The 23,850-nt window shown below is 34.6% G+C and overlaps 1 protein-coding gene across 2 annotated transcripts in view; it reads left to right on the forward strand.

Moving 5' to 3' along the window:
* AKAP6 (A-kinase anchoring protein 6) overlaps positions 1-23,850 on the forward strand; it is a 256,747-nt gene that overhangs the window by 153,130 nt on the left and 79,767 nt on the right. For both annotated transcript variants that reach the window (XM_058807155.1, XM_058807157.1), the window contains exon 8: positions 21,517-21,665. In XM_058807155.1, coding sequence (XP_058663138.1) covers positions 21,517-21,665 — 149 coding nt within the window. The remainder of the gene's footprint in view (positions 1-21,516; positions 21,666-23,850) is intronic.

Consider the following 23,850-nt stretch of genomic DNA (forward strand, 5'->3'; position numbering starts at 1 on the left):
TCCCAAAGGTAACAATAGTAAAGGCAGCATTTTTACATGGATTTGCTTGTGAAATTTCTGTAGTTTTGAATAGTGATTGCTCTTTACCAAAACGCTTCAACATGTTCATGTTTTCAATCCTCTTTTGTCCATGGACCTGAGTTACTAGTATTAAGTGACATATTTTTTATTTGCATTTTTCTTGGAAATCATCATTGAAAGTAGACATGGAAAGCAGTCAATAGAACATCGTTGTCAGAATTTTAATTTATAGGCATCACATGGTCAAAAATTCTTGTGTAACTTAATAAATTTGCACAAGAAATTAGAAAATTTAACCAAATAAGGCAAAATATCCTGTTAGAAATTGGATGAATCAATAGAAGAAAGTTAAATGAAAATAACACAGTACTCTGTTTCCTTGCATTCACAGTAATGAAAATGAAGCAAGCAATAAAAGTGTAATTCAGAGATAAAATGCTATGACCAAGATCTTTCTTCCTTCTCTGAAAGAGGACAGGAATGTGTCTTGGCACTTGGTATGTCAAATCTTGACCAAAAGCTTTGACAGGCCTTGCTGCCTTCACTAGGACAGAGTCTGTGAAAGTTGGCTGGTCCAACTTAACCATTCCATTTCACAGCTAGAGCAAAAAGCAGTAACAGCCTCATCTGGCAAACCTATGCTTGTGGAAACATGTGATCACTGGAGTAGCTGCCGTGGATTTGGAAATAGGGCTCTAGGAATTTTCTACATTATTCATTTGTCGAGTCTGACTTGGTGTGCTGCCTACTGAACTTGCAGTGATGTCACAGAAAACTGCACAAGTAGAACTGTGTGCAGTGTTTCGAAAATATAACAGTGGGCATGTGAGGGGAGTAGGGATATCCGGTGACTTCTGACAGGCATTATCATACTACACAATTCATCTTCAGCTCCTCACTTAAAGTATTCTGCAGCTCACAAATGCACAAGCTGGTTTGGGGCTTTCATCACTCACTTTTCGCCATTATTTGCTAAAAGCCAAGGATGACTTTCGGACAGTAAATCATTGAAAAGATCTCTAGTCATCCCATTCTTAAATGACTTAATGACCATACAAAATCCACTATCACCTAACTATATTTCAGGCTTGCATGGTATTTTAGAATAACTGTAAAGAAATGGAGGTCTGGAGACAAATATTTTGAATGAGGATATTTTAATTGATTCATTGGACTTGGAATCAGGCTATAAAAGTTTTCTTCATTAAACACTTGAGGAAAGAGGGGAGAAATATAAACTGTTTTGACTATGTGAAATAGATCAATAATGTGTTTTTGACAAGACTAGGAGTCCAGTGTCATATCTGTAGAGGAGAGCTTTCTTCCTTTTCAGACTTGAAATAAAATCACCTACTGCAATTAGTCTTTCCATAACAGTGAATTTTTCTGAGATTTTAGGCCCATAATTAAGGAGCATTCAATTAACCAGTAAATAACACAAAAAGAAAAATAAACAGAGGTGGAGACCTTGAATCACCAAAACTTTTAAGCAAGTCCATGACTTGAAGCAGTAACAATGGAAATACTATTGCCCTTCAATGGGACAGACGTATGCTTGAAGGTGAGCATGTGTTTTACAGAATTAGGCGTTTAGCTATTTTGTTTGTGCTTTTATTAGGAAAGTAGTGTCACTTTTCATAGACAATATTCTAGATCATATAATTTATAGCTAGCAAGTGGTAACAAAATATGCATTATAAGAGCATTATACAAACCAGTTTAGTTTTAAAACTTTCTCACTAAAAGAAAAATAGTAGGTTCTTCAGTGGAAAGTGATCCATGTAGAAACCAAAACTTACATCAGTAAGACTATTAGATAAGAAAACAGTGAAATACTCACACATGGTAGGTAATTAAAAAAATAAAATTAGAATTTCTAATATTTGTTTGCTAATTATAAATTGAACTGAATCCTTTTTTTTCCAGCAATGCATACAGAAGATAAATCATTTGCAAAAGGATTCCAGCTCATACTAAAAGTATTTATGGCCACACTGCAGAGAGTTTGGTTAGTATTAGTAACAATACATCCAAAATACTTGTAGGGATACACTCCATCTTTGTTAGATTAGGGTTTCTAAATGGCTGGTAATGGATTCAAGTGTACAGCCAAATGAAGCTGCATTACTCATAAGCATATGTATCCTCATATTCTAATGTAGTAAATCCAGTTAAGCTTCAGCCCTTCTTAGTTCTTCATTCATGAGATGATACCTTTACAGCAAAAGCAAATAAGTAAAAGTTTCTTTTACCCCAAATTAAAAAAAAACACAACATTTTTAAAATATAAGTTTGAAGTTAGTCTTCCACAGATAGCCAATTAAATTATGCTAAAAATGACATTTTTAATTAAACACCAAGGTAAGCATAAATGGATTTCAAAATAATTAATCAAACATCAAAAAATTGAAACCTTTTTCTGCTTGAGCAGCAGAAATGAAAGAACCAGTCTTCAGGTCTCATAGAGATTCAATCTAATTTAATTCTCTGTCTTCTCTAAATAAACATTCCTAAAACCTTTTTTTCATCTGGGGGAATAAGGATGAGAGAGGTAATCAATATTTCTAGCATTTTAATTAAAACCGTTAGTGGAATAAATCCATTTAATTATCAGTTAATGAAATACAAGGTCATTTACCTGACAGGAACTTTGAAGGTGGATTACTAGCTGGAATAAAGTAGAAGAACCCAATGTCACAGCCATTTAGCTTCTGTCAAATTTAAGGTTAAAATCCTTTTAGACTATTTAACCTATTCTCTACCATTTTCTATTATGTGTGTCAATTGGCAAGAAGAAATACATGATCAAAACTGGCCTATCATTAATTTTTCTCCAGTTTCTAGACACCTTTTTTTTTTTTTTTTTGTCTAGAGAGATGCAAAATGCCAATGAGTCCTGGGGTATTTTGACTTATTGCAGGTATTGCCCTTGAATAAAATTAGCATACGATGCCTAAAGATTATCACGAAATTATTACCAATTAACAGAATAAACACAGACGTAGTGTTTATATTTATAATCAAGAAATATTGTACTTCTCTATTTTTTTACCTTATGTAGTAAAGGAAAATAGGTATGTTTGTTAAAGAGGTTTCTTACAGCTGATGTTCTCATTAGATGGGAAAGAAGGAAAAAGGAAACAGAAAGTGTTCCCTTTCAGTACAGCAGCAAACTTCCCATGCTCCTGATAATGTTTCAATAGGACAGCAAATCAAGTGGGGAACACAAGTTCTGCCAGAGGCACAAATAGTGAATGGCAGCATTGGCTAGCAGCAAGACCAGCACAGAAAGAAATACTCTTTCCAGGATCCTGGGACAACCATGCAAACACAAGGGGGAAAAAATGAACATATAAGTGGATTACTTTTACTTTGTGGTACGATTTTTAAGTTCAGGGTTGAGTTTATGTAATTAAAGAGGGTTATGTGCAACTCAGGTATGAATTGGAATTAGAAGATCACACTTCTCTGCTATCTTTAAAAAGGGTCTCTCAGTGTGACTGTTTTTGATGTTCCAGTGTCTATACTATGACATTTTAAATACAGAAAAATAAAATGTAGGATTTAAAAATTGGTTTAGTAAGTAACTTCCAAGGTGAATTCTCTTATTCACTGTTACTTTTTTAAGTGTAAGTCACATTTGCCAAATTAGATATAAACCTTAAAGAAACAAAAACAGTAGTTATCATTCCACTTTATAGAAGATGTTAGCTATGTGTTTTCCTATCCTTAGAAAAGTACTGGTTCTTAACAAAAAGACATTGGGTGCTATATAGTACACACTTTTAATTTTTAGTCACTACCAAAGTGTTCCAGGTGTGTTTAAAGTTGTGTTTCAGAACATGTCAAACCCTATAGGGTACAAGATTGCTCTAACATTAGTGTGTAAGGAGAAGTATGAACCATAGATGAGGGAGGCAAAGCTTAGTGTCTTTTATCAGACCACCTGCTTGAGTCAGAAAAAGAAAAGAAATCTTCAGGGATGCCTCTCAGCTCAACGCAAGGTTGGTGGCTGGTTGTGGTAGACATGACCCAGCTGTCTGCTCCTGTCATGGTTCACCTATAGTTACAAATGACTAATTTGTGTTGGAAGGAGTGGCAGCTAGTACCAGAGGTATAAAATCCACTTCCCATGGGGAACAAAATAGATTTTGTATCCCCAGCCCCTTCTTCCTGCAGCTGTGTTGGAGAAGCAAGGCTGATATTTCAAGTCCCAGACCAAGTTAGTAACTGAACATGATATTGTCCTGTTTATCTCATGATAAATGTGGCCTACATTATTTTTGGAGAAGTAAAATTCACTGACTTTTCTGAATTTGCTTTCAAACTTTGCTTTGTTTGCAACCTCATATCTTAACTAACCCCATCATTTATTCAATTATATGAATTCCCTATCTTAAAAATGTGTAGAATATTAGTGTCCAGAATCCTTGTCTTTAAAATTATGAATTTAGATATATGTTAATTTTTGTCACTTGATTTGTAAGAGCATGTTCTGCTTGCTTGAAATAATAAGAAAAATTCCATTGACTTTGACAGAATGCAACCCATCCTTCATTTTCTAGGTTTACCCTATTTTGTTACGGGTGTTAGAAGATTTTGATACTTAGCACTTCAATGACCTCACTGGGGGGACAAAAAAAGGAGAAACATTTCAAGATGCTATGTACTCAATGCACTTCATTCCCTTTATATTTATACTTCTTGTTACTGAAAATTTCTTTGAGACAACTGTTTTTACAGAGATCACTGTGGTGAAGAAGGGCATCATACCTATGATGCTGACCAGTCTGAGAGATTAATTTCTATATTTTAAACATGATAGCTTTAGCAAATTTTGAAGTGGCATATTTATAATATTGTATGACCAGTGCATGTTTTTACTATGTTAGGACTGTTTTAACTAGTTCATTTTTTAAAAAAGGTCTGAACAAGTTTGCATAAGGAAACTCAGAAATGGTGGAAGAGATTAATGAAGACTTGATATTTATATGATAGAATTTCTGGGTCAGTTAATCCAAACTTTTATTTTGATATTTAAAGGGGAAATATGCCTATTTTTACTTTGTGGTAATAGAATGAAGACTGTAATGTTTGTAACCAAACTTCACGCTCATGGAAGTAACAGCATGCTGTGAAAGCAAATAGAAATTCTCTTTCACCCAAACTCAACACCACTTGCAGATTACTGCAATCAAGATTGAAGTTTTTGATTGTATCCTTCTGTTTCTCCATTGCCCAAAAATAGGGAGGATTCCTCTGAAGCAGTGAAAAAGGTATATAGGTAGAACCAACTATTTCATTAGGGTATAATGATGACCTGGGAATGATTTTCTGATGGTGCTGTTGAGGACCTGCCCTTTTGCAGAGTTGAATGGTTCAACAGAGGAACAGGAGCTTCTGTAGCTCCTTGATCATTGTGTGGTCAATATACTGTGGGTTCTCTACCTCAGGATAAGTCTAGCTTGATTCTCAGTGTGTTGCTTAGAATTTTCTAAGGTCAGTTTTACATTTTTTTTTCTTGTTTTTCCATTACTTACCATGGGAAAAAATATATAGTCAAATTCAATCAAGTAAATAAAAAGTTATGGATGGATTCATTCAGCATTACATGTAAATCTGAGTATGCACAGACCTAGAAGAACTCTCTGTTGTGAAAATCGCTGTTTTTAAAATGTCATCACATTTCTTTATAAGAAATAATTTTTTTCAGTTCACTGTGAGTTCCTCACATATAAGTCAGGGCAGATTTTTCATTATTTATGCTGGTTTTGGTTTAGCTGTGGTTTTGCAGGTTATAAAATATGGTGAATTCAATAGTATGCCATGAAAAGGACTCAGCAAATTATTATTTTGTGTGTAATACTCTTTTACTTTCAGGGAGAATTGTCAAAATTCCACAATATGTCCTGCAGACTCCCACAAAACCTGGCAAATTGCACCAAACAGACCTAGCTTTTTTTTAGCCGGAAGCATTTTACATTCAGTATCTAGAAAGCCTTACATTTGAGATGTGTGTGCCTGTGTGCTATGAATATGAAACAAAATGTGGGATTTCCTCCCATGGAGAAAAAGTACTTAAAATTGATTCAGTGAATCTTTCCAGTTTTAAATATGTTTAAAAAATCTTTATGTTTCCTTCATTAAAGTTCTTTCCCATTTACCAAAAACAAACAGAGCCCTGATGTGACATTAATGTGGAACTTGTGAGGAGCTTCAGAAAGGACACGCTCTTTTCTCTGCATACGTGCATGTTTGAGATCTTGGGTTATTTGGATGCAATATGAATGGAGTATATAGTTCTTTACCATTAACCATTAACCATTCCTTTCAATGCCAATTGCAGTGGATGTTCAGAATGTGCAGAAATTGCAGAAACAGAGCTAGACTATTATTTTAACCAACACATCCAGCATTCTGAGAATTATATAAAAATAATTAATACATGTGCCACCTGCACATATTAAGAAAGAAAACAGAGGAAATCAAGTGAGTGGGCTGGATCAGAAATCCTGTTTGTGATAGTAATGAGTTTGTAGAAATGGAGCTTACTATATTTAAAGCAAAGCTATCAGGATCAAATGGATAAATACATAGCAGAAGGAAAGGATAAGGAAGTTGAAGGCATCTTTGCTTTGTTTGGAAATGTAGTTTGAAAGATACTGATGTTAAATATTATTTCAAGAATTTTTATCTGGAGCTCTGCAACATTTAAATTCATGGACTTGGATGGGATTCCTTATGTTCTATATGTCTGGAAATGTCCTATGGTTCTAAATAGTTTTTAATTTAATCCAGAATCGAAAGGAGATTGTCAGTATCAAAGAAAAATTCCTGCTTTTGGTCTGAAAGCATGAATGTAAGTGCAGTTGTTCCCTTCCTTGTGAAGCTCCCTTGAATACAGAGCTTGTACAGCTGTAAATGGGAGCTGCTGTGCAGAAAGGCTGATCTTGAACTAGCTCAGTGGAATCACTTTGGCTCTCCAGTTACTTGATGTCCCAGAGGGGATGGCACTCTGCAGTGGGCTTTATGGCACAGTTTGAAGCAACAGGCTAGTTCCTGAAGAAGTTATTTAGGCTTTGAGCAAGTTCAGTTCATATTCACACGCATTTGCAATCATAGCATGATAAAACGAGCATGATTGGAAACAAAGCTGGTACTCTTGAAAGAACATTTGTTTTCAAAATGCCTGCTCTGGAAAATGCTGTCTTGGATTCCACCTCAGAGTTAGTGGTAACCAATGACTCTGATTACAACTGAATTATTTTAATTTATAAAATATAAAATATTATATACGTCTATGTATCTAGTTAGATACATAGATAGATACATAGACGTATAGATACATAGACGTATATAATATTTATAAATTTCAAGCAAAAGTTTTGAAGTATTATGTGAGCTTCCTTGATATTATAGATATTCTTAAGAAATATTTTCCACCATTTAAATGTTCTGTTAAAGCACAGATGTACATTTTGTATGTCTATTTTTATTTTTAAAATATCTTGATGTAGTTAAAGAAAAAAAGAATTTATATGTTGTATGATTTACAGTCTTGGAAAAAATAACATAGTCATAACTCTGCGGTTTTTGTGATGCATGAAGATCAGATTTTTTAATGTTGGTTAATGCTTTACTAATTAAAGTGTGCATGTTAATTAAAGCAGAGGCTAATGTTAATTACCTATATTAATGGAATCTCATGTAGCACCTGCCTGAAGCAATGGGTTCAATTTTCAAAATATCTCAATTAAGACTGAAACTTTTGATTTGCATCTAGTAGGGTTTCAATTAACTGCATTGCAAACTTAAATAACACACTTAAAGGGATAATATCACCAATCACATACAGCACAGTGGAATTGGTCGGTTCAATTATCGACTACGGCTGTGAGAGCTTTCACAGTCAGTAGGTAAGTACTGTGGTATTGGCAAGTGATTATTGTCTAGGGCTGTCATCACTTCTGTGGCTGTTGTAAGAGAGATGTTAAATTGCTGTACTTGGGCCGCACTGCAATTCCATTGTTGAGGCAGACAGAAATAGAATGATGTTTTCTCACATCCAGCATTTAATGGTGAAGATTCAGCTTGTTCCTTTGAAATAAATGACCACTGTTCCATGACATGGTAAGGCATTTTATCAAATGGGAAAACAGCATTTGTGATAAAGTGCACAATGTTGCAGGGTACTTCTCAGCCAAACCATGAGATGTGATTGTATTCCCAATATCTGTTTCAACCACCACAGCATTACGTGTTGACATAGGAGCTTTTAATGAGCAGCTTCAGGAAGCGATTAACAAAGCACTAGAAATAGATGCAATCATGCTGATTGAAAATTCTACCTAAGCTCCATAAATAAGACCATAATGTCCTGCTACCATACAACTTTCTAGGATAATTATTTCTGATAGCTCCAAGACTTGAACTTTTAATCTGAGCCTACTCCATTGAAATATTGATGGTTCAGTTACGAAGAAATCAAGATCCCTAAAAAAGCATGCTAACTTTTTCTGGTTTGGACACACAATTGAAGAATAAGTGTAGGATTTTGTGGTTGGATCCAAATTTTGTGTGTACATGTAATGCAAAAGTGTCTCTAAGCGTAATTCCTATGTGGCATCTGTGGAAACATATTACTACAAAGTCAGTTTTCAACCATGCTCAGCAAAGAGGACCTGGAGCACAAGGTTACTTGTGTAGCTGTAATCTCTCACCTGTGCCTACCTATTTCCTGCTAAAAATACCCTTAGGCTTTAGACCATTCCACTACATGGGTCCTGACTTCCCTGTATAATAGATTGCCTGTGCCTATTAATAAAATCTCTAATATAACCTTCCATTGTAACACTCAGGCTTAATGCCTCCATATTAATTAATGCTTTGACAAAAGCAAAAAAAAAAAAACAAAAAACACAGTATCAGTTAATCTGTTTAAGAAATTTGTGAGATTATAATAAAACCTTTTTACCAAACTGCATTTAAAATATTTATTTTAAAATATGTAATAACCCTTGACTTATCAGTTTGTGACCTCTCTTAGGTCTAGATTAATCAGTGTGTAATGATTCTTTTCAATATTTTCACTTCTATGGAGCCTGTGTCCCACACCATTTTGTAAGATCATTAGATGATTTAGAACTCACGCTTCTTTTTGTCTCTGAAAACAGATTACAGTCTATTGTAATCTGAGTTCCCAGAATTTCCATGTAGTGATATTCAACTTCTTTAACAGTTTAATGTAAATATCTAATTTACTGCCTTGTTTATGGTTACTGGAAATGTGCATCTTTTCATTAAAGTTTTCCCTTGACATATATTTGTAGTAATTGAACTTCAGATTCCTTGAGTCACTATGCATCTTCTTTTAACTGCAGAAAAGTCACATTTTCATGGGTCGAGTGTTAAACTAAAAAGATGCAGTAGATATGATTATTATACTGTGCTATGTTATTGTCATCTCAGTTAGACTTACTAATGTTTGAAGGGAAAAAAACTCTGTAAATGTATAGTCACATTAACATTTGTTATGCACATATGTCATCTTTGGACATTATAACTTGAGAAGGGTGATTTTGCTATTTTTCAATCTATTTCCTTTTGATTTTGAAATGAAAACATTTGTTCGTATCCATTTAAATAGCTGTCTAAACTTTAATGAAATAGCTAAATATCTCCTTTTTGTTGGACTCTTAGTAACACAGAATCTGCCATAATAAATCTTGTATTAATATGGCAATTTTAACTACATTCTACATGAGAAATAATACAGCACCAAACAGGCAGAATCTCATGTAGTGGTCATGTCTTTGATGAAAATCTGTTGAAATCATTGTATTTACAAGATTACTGAGATTAGGTCTCTCTGGGTATTAGCTGGCCCAAAGGCACTTAGCCAATTAAGGCTATTGGAAAAAAAAATGAAAGCAATCCAACCTGAAGCTTTCTAAAAGGAATCTTTAACACCCTTTTACTTCTCCTGTATAGGGACTATAATACAGCACTTCCAATATCTTGAGCATGCTTCATTTGGTTTTGTGTAGCTGGAGTGTTTTTCTAAGTATGAGATGAAAAATGTTTAATTCATTGTTTAAATTACAAAATAAAATTACTTAGAAAGCAAGCAATAATACTGAACAAGCAATGCTAGAGTATCTTTGTATTAGAGAGCAAGGAAGAAGGTGACTATGCAAATTTGGATGGATTTTTATTAATAGTCATTTGAAAGGCAGACCTGTAAAACTCTTATTCTTACATTTTGGCATTCATATTCCTCCTGGAATGTTTTCTTTATAAGTTAAGAGCTTGGGTGCATTAGACAAATCAGCTGTGCAGGTTTGGCCTCTGGAATCATGACAAGCTTGTAACAGAGGCCTTGACAAAGAATAAAGCTACAAGTGCAGAGAATGCAGTCTGTTATACTGCAGCATTTTCAACAAAAATGGAAATAGAATGTTGGTGAAGTCGCGTTAGACATGGGCTAGATAGAACGAGTGGTTTATTTTTTGAAGGGTTCACACACAGTCTTTGCTCTGGAAAAATTCCCTTATACACTGTGGAAAGCTTACCTAAATAATGCAGCTAAGGAATTTGAGTACTGGATATTTGCTTTACTTTTAAAGTTATTTTTGGAACTTTGATACATATAACATAGATGTGTATCAAAATCTACTTTAAACTGCTGAGAGAAAAGTTTTCCACTGTATTTTGTCTTGTTAAAGCTATAAAGTATTATCACATTGGAATTGTCAAATTAAGGTGTCTGACATGTTTCTGAAAGGCAACAATTAGCAAAAAGGGCATCTTTTATTATTAGAAAAACAAATAACTCTTTTTGTACAGTTTTGGGCTTTAATTATTCTGCTGCTTTGTTTTAGCCTTGAACAGTCTCTCTACATGAGTAGATCTTATCTTAATATTTTATATGTCTATATAAACACACTATTAAAAAAATTATTTTATCACATCTGGTTTTACTGCAAGTTGCTGCATGTCTCTAGAGGCATACAGAATTTTTATTTTCAAGCAAATTTATATTAGTTACAGTCTCCAGCTGTTTTAGATATAGAATCATTTCCTGTTGGTACAGTTTCCAGGACAATTCCCTTTTTTTCTTCTCAAAAGAATGAGAAATTTAATTTAACAAAGACATCCTATAATTGCCTTTGTATCTACCAAGGTATCTAGCAATCTAAATATTTTATTTTATTTAAAACATCTGTCTACATAATATCATATGACTATACAAACCTATATCAGCCTTCTGAAAGACAGCTGCTGCCACTTTTATTTCATTTATAAGAGACCAACAAAATTGCTCAAGATAAAGCCCGTCAGCCACTGAGTCATATATAAAAAAATTTTGCAAGATGAAAAATTGCTTGCATTTACAGTTCTTGTAAAACTATTCTAGGTCTTTTACAAATTTAGAAGCATCGTTTTTCCTTTTCCCTGTTCTCTTACCCCCACCCCAGTCACTATGGAAACATAAGAGCTTTACATATACTTTTTTTATAAACTCTTTTTTTTTGAGATTGGAGGCCCATTTCTTTTAAAGATGAAATGCAGACTAAAGTCATATCTTAATTGCCCACTTGTGGGATCTGTTTAACTCCTGCTATCTTCATTTTCACAAACATTTGGTGTGCATTATATTGGTTGAATTTTCATGCATTTTTTTAGAAAATATATAGGAGAAGTGATAATGTCAATATAGATCTTTATCTGTTTTGTGCTACTAAGCTTTACTTATAGTGATTGTAAACTGTTCCTTTGTATGAAGCAACTCATACAGAAAAGAAATATTTAATGGATAGTTTCAATATAGACACAGCAGCTATCCTAGAAAAATAGACACAGGTATTTTAAAGTATGTCTAAATAAGACAAGTTTACCTTTTTCCAGGGAATTAATCAAAATATTCCTTTTTGGAGAACTAAGAGTATGAAAGGAAAATGTTTATGGTTCCCTACTGGCACACAGTCATGATTGACAGGAAAAACCAACATGAGTGCCACATGAGACATCTTGTTCAGGAACTTTCAGGAGGGTAGTAAATTGGTGTTGGCACAAACACAAAAAAAATAAAATGACTTGATTCAGCAGTTTTCAATTCTAAATCCCCAGGCTCGAAAGAAAGAAGTAAATATTCATCAAATGATCAAAATTTATATTGATTTTTATTCTGCATTAGCAGCTCAAAGTCAAGATTCTTGACAGGGTGGATGTCGGTTTGAATGATTCTCTTTGAAATAAGGATACAGGCACTGGGCTGAATGCTACTGTGCATTCCTGAACCATAGGAAAAGACTATTAGAACCCTAGGAAGCTAAATTTTTTAAAGAATAGTATAAAAGCATTCTTGTTCTGTACTGTTTTGATAACTAAATTGTTGTTATTAGTATGTAAAGTGATTCTTGTTGTTCCTGCTTTACTTCATCCTTTCCATTATCATCTAAGGAAAACTTTTTTTATGGTACTTCAAAGGAAATGGTACTTCTTGTACTATAGTAACAGAGTTAATATCAGTGCTTCCCTAAAAAAGTGCTTTAGAGTGCTAGTCTGCCAGAGAAAAGGAAGCAAAGATTGTAGCTGCACACTATACATCTGTAATTTTGCAGTTTCTGCTAGAGAGTAAATAAAGATCTGGGGGAGGGGATGAGGGAAGGAGGGTGGAAATCCAGGGAAGGGGAATGTGAGTGTGGATGCAGCACTGAAACACAAATGTGATGACTGTGATTACCGAGCTGTGAGATTTAATGAGAAAGCCTGTATTAGAGTGAAGTAGAAAATCATAACCATCACCTCTAGACTATAGGAGTATAATTGGATCTCAGCCCCAGTAAAAGTAAATAAGTAAGTTAGTGACATTTTTAACAAACTTAAATATATTGAGAATAAGAGGGGAAGTTATCTCGATCACTGTATTGTTGCAGTATACTTTTTTAAAGTTTCTCAGCTTGCACTAAAAAGACATTCATTGTCATAAAATGAAAGAAAATACTGTGTTTTTGTGAGGGGATTAAATAAGAAGCAAAGGAAGGCAGAATTACTATAACTATTACAGGATTAGCAAATTTCCCAAATGTTCTAGGTGCTTACAATTCAGTAAACATCTTTAACAGCATAGCTTTAAAATTAAATTTTACAAACATTATGGGTAATGCTTTAATAGTATGCAAATTGCAATGAAGTCAGCAGCGGCAAAGCTGACCTCTTAGCAATACAGATATTTTATGTTTAAAACAGTTATCTTTTTACAGTTCCCTCTACCTCAGTAAGTGTCAGGTGCGTCAAGAGGCTCCTCATCAGAGGAGCATAAATAAACTCAAAGGAGCAGCAGCCTGTGCCTGATTTTTATACACAGCAAGGCAGTTGCACAAATCAACATTTTAAGCTATATGTTTTGTCATTGCTAGAATATTGCTAATATTTTTGCTAAAACTCATTTATATATATGGATAGGGAAAGTAACATAAAGGGGAAAATACTTAGCCCGCATTTCCCTGCTATTTTTAAATAAATTAATTTACATTAGTTGACATATCCTTCTTCAGAGTCTGACTATTCTTGCTTAATTGTGCATTGGAGACAAAGTAGTTTTCATATTGCACAATTTTATGTTATTAATAGTTCAATATCTAAAAAGCTGATAAAAATTCCCAGTAATTTCTCCCTGTAGGAGGAAAAAATTGTGTAGTAAGAAAACATTCACATTTCTAGGGGTAACATAGCATCAAATAGACTATCAAGGCATGGAAAGAATCTCCTTCAATTTCAGAACATGTTAAATAAGCATTCAATGAGTGTCTTTGAGGAACACAGTGTAGGAGTTTTAACTTCAAAATGTTTGACACTATTGAACCTCTCAAAATATTTGACTCAAAACATTGAATCGAAAGATTTTAGGTCAAAACTTCTGCAATTTTGTGAGTTGATATGTCTAGGAAATTTTGGAACTAGTTACTAAGCACACACATATTTTTAATGATTAGGTTAATAAATATGTAGCATTTCCCAAGCATATAGAAGTTTAAAATGGACCTACTAGGGGAAAAAATAAGCTGCATTTGTACTATGAGTACAGCACAATAAAATTGCTAAGAAAAGGCTATAACATTTTTATGTTTGCTCTGCCATGCCTTCCTGGGCTGTTTTGCATAGTTTTCCATAGGAAGCATTGGTTTTGAGAAACTTACCTTTCCTTGCTATTTTTAGGTAGACGTGTATGCGTCAATCTGCTATGGGAACAGTGGGAGGCGGAATGTGCACCAGCACTCTGGAATTTCTCTTGCACAAGTGTGCTGTCCTAAATCCTGAACCTGGGTAGCTTTAGCCTTAAGAGCATGGCTGTTCTGAATGCCCAGCCCTGGGAACTGAGCTAGATGTGTTGCTGGTCTGTGTGATTTGGTACAGAAACCCTATAGAGAAATATGACTTTTAGACCTATCTGTGCATTGGATGATACACAGACTCTTTAACCATCCATTTTTTTAGGACACTGCACTGCTCTAGAAGTGCAAACACAGAAAACAGTAGGAACAATAAGAGCAGGGTAAATAATGGAGGTTTTAATTAAGTAAGATTAAGTTTATAATTTTAGCACTTTCTGTGCATGACTAGTCTTTTCTCTTCTTGACTGTTTGAGGGTCCTGAGGCTGACCTAGAAAGGTCTTGAATCTTCTTTATGTACAACATATTTTTGTTCTGGCCTTCTATAGCAATTTTTTTTTCTCCCTGACAGGGAAAAAACCAAGGTTGTGTTGATTAATTACTAATTTAATAGGACAATTTCTGGGTTTGTAAGAATTGGGCTGTGTGGGTTTACAGTTGTGGCATATGAAGAAGTGTCACGGAAGGAGATGGAAGGCATGTGGCAGCTACGAAGAAATTCTCTCTATTATGATGATGGGTTTGGCTGGATCTGCATCCTTGTTAATTTGTGTCTTCCACATGTCTTTAGCAAACACTTTTCTGTCATCCCAGCCCTTTCCACTGTCAGAGCAAGCCTGTTCCCCACCTGTCCCCCAATTATTAGACTCTCTGTCACTCTCTTTATGCAAGCTGGAGATGCAGACCTGCAAGACAAGAAAAGTAGAAAAGGGTCCCAGCCTTTGTTCAATTTCCATTCTTACAAGAACTTTTTTTCACCTGGCAATTTTGGGGTGCTGTTGTCAGAAACTATTCAGTCTCAATTAACCTCTGGAGAGGTTAATTCTTTCATAATTTCCTTCAATGATTTTTGATATTTATGATGCAGGGAACTTCTCTGGGTTTATAACTGAGATCTGTATAATGCACTGGGCATGCCATGCTCTTGTGTTGTGTTTAATGTTACCTTGAATAGAATGAGAGGCTGGTGAATAGTCAGGAATAAAGACACAAAAGGTGCAGATTTTAAATTAGCAGCATGATCATGGCATCTTCATGGCTTTGGTCAGACAGTGCTGCTGAGCCCACACTACTGATTGCATTTGCACTCCCCAGTCCTGAAAGTCACAGGTCATGGATATCTGAAAGCCAAGGGAAACCCTGCAAAAAAGTATTACTCATATTTTATAGGCTTTCCCCCACCCCTCCCCCCATAATTTCTGATGGCTCTGAGAACTGTCTGAAGCTCCTCTTGCTATAGCACAGCCCTAACTATCTAAAATTTCATTTTATACTCTAAAGATAGACCTAAAATTCACTGTGCTGTTACTTAAACTCTACATGGAATTTAAGTACCTTGATATGTATGAACATTGTTTTGTAATTTTGCTCATTCTATGTGGCGGTTTCATATTGTTGTGATGGTTTTAGCACACTGAAAACAAAGCAATATCATTATTCTTAATATAAAAACATTTCTGAGATTTATGACAATGGAAACACTTAGCTAAGATTCTAGCTGGTAACAAGCATGCCCTGATTAACAGAATTAATTTCCTGCATGATCAAAACACAGTGTGTCCTTTTAAACAGGACTCTTAAATATTCAGCTCAAAGTAAACATTTCATGATACAGGATTTAAAAAAAGATAAAAATATTGATTCAGTTCTGAAGAGAGTGTGCAAGATGAAGAGTCAAGGAAGCCAAAAGCAGGAAGGATAACAGACTAAGAAAGTATTCAGTAGCAATGAGGTCTCTGTTTTAATTATGCAGCGTAGGGAGAGAAAAACAAATGCCTAAACTTAGGGTAGAAGCAGTTGCTTGAAGCCTAATGCAGTCCAAGAAGCCTAATGCTGCCAAATGATGGCCCAGCGATCTTAAAGGTATTTCCAACCTAAATGATCCCATTATTCCGTTATACAAATTTTATATACAAATGTGACAAAGTCACATTTTAAAATTCTGATGTGACTTCTTGAAAGTATTCCTTCTACCTTTGGTGTTTTCTTCCATAAAAGACCTGTTGGTTGGTGTAGGGATGGCATGATGGATGAATAAGTCTGTCTGTATAGAGTTTTTGGAGTAACTCTTGCCTGCCAAAGAATGCTTTTGTAATCTACATCTTCATGGAAGATATTCTGAACCATATAATTCTCAACATAATTTATTCAGTAGCTGTACTGTGACACAGCCAGGGTCTTCTTTGTGTTCTGTAATAAAGCCTTCTAATAAATACGTGGACAAGTATTCAGAATATTGTGACAGAAGAAAATTGTAAGCACATAAATGCTACTCTCATCAGCTTAATTCTGGAAAGAAATTATTCTCAATTTTAAATCTCAAGAAATTTCACCAATTGCAGATATGCAGAGTGACAAGCTGGAATGTGCATCCTTTTAAAAAGTGACATCGGAGTTTGCAGTTTGTTGAAGTATACATATGAGTGAGTATTCTAAGTTTACATGCTGCCTGGGGCCATCTGACCACCTCCTTTCTGGCAGAAAGTGGATTGTGTGCTTTAATTTCAGAGGCTGTTTTTATTCAGCTGAAGTTCAAATAATGGCAGAGGAACAAAATATATGTATTTCTTATATAATTCTCACTAAGTACAGTGTAGTGTGGCAGAAGTAAAGTTTCTCTACAGAACTGTAAAGAAAGGGTAATGCAAGATAGGATATTTTCATCACTTAAATTTAACTGAATGTATTATATATAATTTGTATATCTAAGCCACAGAATTATTTGCCTACAGTAACGTGGTTCCTAACAAATCACTTGTGCTCCCTGGGAGACACTGTCTGAAAATACTTTCCTTTCAACACCAAATCAATGATATTTATTCTAGTAAATTCCAAAATAAAAAAAAAAAAAAAAAACAAAACTGTAGCTGAAAATCTCTGAGTTCATATCTCCAATTTACATTGGTGTAAATTTTGAGTCTCTTGTTTGACACATTATACCATATAACCTTATATTCTCCTTCCTCCTACAGTAAGAGTCATTATCCCTTGCCTTTCTCCACTTCAGAATAAGGTCATTCCAACATGTAGGTCTAATAAGAAATACAATGTATTTTCATTGATTTGTATTGTCACTGATTACTCCTTCATGTTGTATAGTGATCTGTATAGTAAAGGACGTTTTATGTTGTCCTGCAAAGCCAGTCTTAAGGAACAGATTTGTACTCCAGGCTCTCCCAATTTATTTATAAGTTCTTGGTTTTTAGAAAATGAGCTTTAGAAAATAGCCTTGAAATTATTTACCATTATTAATCAATCACTAGAACTGAGTATTAGGCACTAGTCTAGATTTTTTTTCACCTTTTTTCCTCAGACTATAGTTTTTTCTAAGTCTTGTTTAGAGACTGGTTCCTTCAGGCTCAGGAAAATGAGAGAATTTTGTCATTTGATTATTGGAAATATTTCAGTTTAATTTAAAACAGAATATTTTAAACTCATTCCATCCTAGTAGGTAGAGAATCTCTACAAGTGTGTAACAAGACCGTCATCAGCATCTTCATTGTCTTTTTATTGCAAAAATGATCACTTAGAAGAAGACTATGAAGCAGAAAACTACTGCTGCATGTAATTCCTAACCTTTTTCCCCCCCATGTTCAGTTTTTCACATATTCTGATGTACTACATCCTCAAAAAAAAGAAGGAACTGAATTTCAATTCTAAGATGTGCCACTAGGAGTAAGTGAATAATTACCTCCCACCCAATTTCTATTAGCAATATTTGGGACTATGCATATCCCAGTAGACTTTTTTGAGGGTTTGCTGTGTCCATAAAGGTATGTTGTAAAGATTGCTCTTAAGTTTATGTAATGAATTATATGTAGGGCAATCTGAAAATGAAAGGCTTAAATGTAAATCAAGTAGCTTTTCTATATTTGATTGGGAATTTATAAAGTTGTTACTTTATTCTCCCAGAATATTGCAAAACTAGTCCTTCATTACCACTAAAGATTTTAAGTTGAAAAGAAACTGCAGTAGGTTTATTGCATGTCTGTGCTCTGTACTTTTTTCTATATTGTGCCTTGTACCTGTTAGCTCAGATTGTGTGAAATGTAGTTTTTTGAGACTTAAACTGATCAATACCTACTCAAGGTCTTCAAAGCCTCTTTGGATTTGCAGTTGATATCAGTATAACAGAGACAAAAAAAAATGCTTAAGTACAACAGTGAGATAGATGAATACATAGAGAAAAGAAATCAGAGAGATCCATCTGAAACTCTGTGCTGTCTGAGTTTGAATTGCTGTAATTGTTCACGAACATTGAAGATAGAAATTGGATTTAAAAATAAAAATAGTTGATTGATAGAGAGATCATATTTCTGAAGTGAAGGAACTGGGTTGTATTCAGGCTTCGTAGGGTATGCTGTTGATGGAGCTCATAATCCTTAGTATAAGAGGGCCTTATAGCTGCAAGGAAGAAATTGTGGATTCTTATTTATCCCTCTTCATATATTTACGTGCCTTTTACATCCTGCTTTTCCTTTCCTCCATTATTCTATTTAATCATTGATTTTCTTCTCCCATTTTCCATATTTGTTATTGGTTTCCCTAAAAATATTTTTGCAAGTGAACAGGGCATGACCAACCTGTGAAAAACTGCTGCCTTTATTTTTAACTTTTTTTATTTTAAAATATCGAGGAAATTGTAGGATAGGGAATTAGAAAATACAAGGAAAAAAACTATCTGAATTATTGTGATAGTTTTGCTATTTAAGAAATTGCCTGTGTTCATACAATTCAGGGTTCAGTTTTAATTATGATGTGTGATGTTCCAGAGCTTAGGCTACTCCCTCTTTTTAGTGTCCTGGGGTGGGAGGGGTAAGGAAGATTTTGTACACAATTTCAATAACAGCCAAGAAGACCCCCAAACCTCTACCTAAACTGCAGCCAAAACCCATAGCTAAAAAAGTAGGAATTACTTACTTGATTTACAAACCTGTCCTGAAAAAAGGGCATTTTTTTGTTTCAAGTTTTCCACAAGATTTCCCCTCAAGGCTTAAAACGGTCACAGATTTTAATTGATAGATCTAATTGTTTTAGAAAATTACTGATTACTGACAACAGGGCTTTAGACGGAATGTGTCATGTCAACATATATAACATATGTGTCATGCCAACATATATAACAGAAATTAAAATTGTAACAGTGGATTACTGCTTTGTGGTAAAAACAAACTAAATGAACAGATTCATAGCCTTATGTGCACAATGCAAAATACTCTGTTGAAAGACTATCCTTACTGGTGAAGAATCCTTCCAAAAAAAGAAATTCATTCAGGAACCTCTATATACTGTGGAAGTGGACTGTTTATCAGTTCAGAGGAAAATGCACTTGGGAAGCAGAACAGAAAGGTGATGCAGGTTATTTGCTGCCATGGTTGTTTCTGAGTTATATAAATGGCAATTTTAGTTATAGTTTCTGAGAAAGCAGAATAGTTTTATAGCTCTCTCAAAACTTAGCGTTTAACTGGACATTCTCAGCTATTTTAGCTAATGTTTCTTCACTGGTAACTTCTGTGATTTAATTTTCCACTATTTTAAAATAGGTATGAAGGCCTTGAGTTATGTTTAAATACACAGTGAACAACCTGCATGGACTAGTCAGAATTTTTATCTTCTATCTCCTTAAAAAATTGCTGAATTTTCTGTATTTTCTGGGGTTTTTTTGCTTGTTGGATTGTTTTTAAATTTCTCAAAAACATATTGGGACTTATTGAAAAACATAACTAATTTCACTGTAAGAAGCAGCTGAGATAGAAAGCTATAAAAGTTTGAATGAGAAATTTTAAAAGGAAATGGAATTTCCAAATCACTTACATTATTTTTCAGCAAAAATTACACTAAGGCAAGGCCTAAGCAAATATAGAAACTGTTATTGCCTCTAGCTTATAAAGACATTCCAGTCTTCTTTCAGACTTTCCCTACTGACATTCTTCAGTGCCTGTTTCCCTTCACTTGCTTGCATTTTTCTTACATTTTGCAGACTGCCCTTCTCTCTAGCCCTTTCACTACTTTCTCTTTATGGCTTCTGTTGTTCCACAGATTGGTAACTCTGCTGTGCTGTCAGCAAACAAATAAACTCTTTACTTCCCTGCCTCACACAGCAGAAATTACAGGAGAGTCCTTATAGAAAAATTTCCTCTGTGCCATTTGCATTTCCTTGCCATAGCACCAAATATTTAAGCAGGCATTCCACTCCTAATGGAAATAGCAGTATGTAGTTACACAGAAGTAGTGGTTTTTGAAGCATTATCAGAATTTGTAATGCGTTTTTCTTTCAATGAAGTATATTAAAAGAAAACAATGGCATATCAGCCCCAAAGTGCTTTTGAACTTACTCTAGGCTCTGTTCTTTCTGCTGTTCCTAGGGGCAAGTGTGGCCAACAGCAGATTTTATCCTTGTGTCATCTGGTTCTCTGAGCCTCAGAAGAATACTGATCACCACAGCTGCAATAAATAAAGTGTCTATTCAATAAGTTATGATGCCAAATATTATTCCACATTCTTCTGGACAGGCACAGTCTGATGGAAAACAGCACATCTCACTTATTGCCTTTTTCCTTGCAATTAAAGTTGCTGAGTAATCAGTCTGTTCCAGATACAGGAAAGGAGAATGTGAATAATGCCAATCTGCTTGGGTTTGTTTACAATTACTATTTAAAGGAAAAATACCTGTAGCAATATGGCTTTCATTAATTATGAAGCACAGACGTTGTGTTAACAACATAAATCTTGAAGCCTGTAAGAAAAATATCTTTATGTATCTACCTGTTCTATCACGGTGCTTGGTTTCTAATATCATTTTTATTCATGCTTAGACATTTTTATGTAGCACTTGATTGGATATACATCTCATGGAATATATAACAAATTCTCTGATAGAAGCTTCAATAGTTCATTTCTAGCATTTGGGATTATGCTGTAGTTCTTCTCTGACTTAATGGTTCAGTCTTTTCACTATCTCATACAAAGGAGAAAACAATGGTGTGAATAATTTGGTTAAAACTGTTGCAGTCCAAAAATATTAGTTTTAAATGAATTCTTTCTGAATTATTTTTTTAATGTTCTGTTTTGTTTTCTCCCCTCTTTGTTTTCTTTTTCTAGGCTGAGGTTCAGCTATGCTATCTGGAAGCACAAAGAGATGCTGTTGAACAGATGTCCTTAAAACTGTACAGTGAGCAGTACAACAGTAGTAGCAAGCGAAAGGAAGAGTTTGCTGATATGTCAAAAGTTCACACAGTGGGAAGTAATGGGTAGGGAACTATTCTTTTTGTTGTTTTATTCTCACTGATCTGTTTTGGTTTTTTTTTACGATACACTTTTTCTTACTACTAGTTAACCAGGATTTTTCTTTCTAGGCCAAGAGGTAGGGAAAAACTGTTTTTATTGCTCTCTTTTTTTAAAAGTATATGGATGCAAAAATAATGAGTTCTAGATAATTTATCCAAATGATGGTTTGTTCATAGTAACACCTAATATAATCTAATAGTTAACTGTTACATGAATTTTTAAAAAATTATTGTGTCCTTTTTCTTTATGCTTTTCTTCTCCGGCAGCTTCATATTATTTGATTTCTTAACACGTTCCAAGGAATAATCTTGATAGTGTAATCGTATCTCTGCAAGACCTCTATAATCATTGTCCTCCTAGTGACTAAGAAATATGAATATGAAGCCATTCAATTGTAGTTCAAGCATCCAGGTTTTTGTACTTCAAGAAAGCATTGATTTGAACTGTTTTTCCTTTTTTTTTTAGGCTGTTTTTCCTCTACTTTGTTTTTTCTTTTAATTAATGTTAGCACACATATACATGTGTATATAATATATAAAAATGTGCATTCAAAAGCATTCTTTCTTAATATTTGAACAAATTAATCACTGGAATATGCTAAAATGAGTTCTAGCTTTCTTTTTCACAATCGAGGAAACTTGCAGTTCTGGAAGAAGACTTTTTCTTTAATGTCTTCTGAAAACCATATCTTCCAACTACTAGTGCCCCAAAATGAACATAGAAAAACCTACCAGTGGGATCATAATAGTGTAGGCAGGTCAAAGGACCCAACTAGTGCTCATTGTTTCGGGATGCCCTCGTCCTGATGGAAGTTTCCTTGTAACTGGCAAGTAGAGTAGAACTTTTGCCTGCAATTTCCTATGCAAGAAAGTCTTTGACAAAGGTGTTCATGAGTTCTTTATCTCCAGAACTCCCCTTTCCAATTGTTAACTCAATGTTCAGGTCTTGGAAACACAGTTTTATTAAATTACCAACCGTAAAGATAAATAAGCCTTGTAAACATCCCCTCTTATTATACAGAAAGGTGGCTGTTTTAGAAAAGTTGATTTGGGCTAATTATGTAGGATTACTGAGATCTTGATTAAATATGCAGAAATCTGTCAGATTCTCAAACACACCAGCGCAGCTAGTGGCAACCATAAAAATTATTTGTTCAGAATTGGTGTGTATATGTATATAAATGTACACTGAGGGCTACATGTTTAAAACCAGCTTCTAATTTTGCAGCCATCACTGAATGTGAGCAAGGCTTAAGCTTGGAATATTGAGGAGGATGTAAGACACATCAACAGATGCTTGATTTTCCTGAAGGGAGGGGATGTAAAGCTTTATGCTTCACAGAGAAATCCAGTTTTTAACTCTGCATACCGTATGTGATAATCAAATAGTTTCTTAAATGCACTTGTTTTCACTTGTAATTATATGCTTTGAACTGGAAATGATCATCTGGTAGTATTTCAAACCTGTTTAGTGCTGTGGCTGCCTTTCTGGGCCCATAAGGCCATCTCAGACCATAGAGGCTTAACAGTGACTTCAGAAGCCAAAGGGCTAGAATCAGACCAGTACAATACCACTTATTCAGCCATTGTAGAAACTAGCAGGGACTAAATTCAGCTGGAAAACTTTTAGTTCAACCCATCTGAGGTGCTGTGTTGAAAAACATGAAATTCCTTCCAGCTATTTAAAAATATAATTGATGCAACATTACCTTATTGCATAAAAACAATGGACAGAAACTCCACAGTAGCATGACCTAGCTAGAGACAGATCTCTACAGAGAAAGGGCCATTTGCACAAATAAGAGTATCCATTTGCTGTTGTGGAAGTTTGATCTAGGAAAAAGAAGCATGTCCACAGGGAGAACAAGAGACATTTTAAACTAAGAATTTTTTATATGATGTGTGCATGTGTGTGTGTAGGAGATTAGGGAGATGACTTTGTCCAGGAAACAGCTAAACTGAGATAGGTAGGGTAGTATTTGCGGAATAGTGTGATTCTAGTGGGTGTGTAAGGAACCAGAGATTTCCTGCAAACCAGTAATCTTGTTAAAACAGCAATAGAGAAGGTTTTCATTTATTTGCATGAAAATGGCCAAAGTGACTAAGAAGGAGAAAAGAATGAGTATCCACTGCAGGAGAACACCAGCTA

Source organism: Ammospiza caudacuta, chromosome 6, assembly GCF_027887145.1.
Source record: "Ammospiza caudacuta isolate bAmmCau1 chromosome 6, bAmmCau1.pri, whole genome shotgun sequence".
NCBI classification, from domain to species: domain Eukaryota; kingdom Metazoa; phylum Chordata; class Aves; order Passeriformes; family Passerellidae; genus Ammospiza; species Ammospiza caudacuta.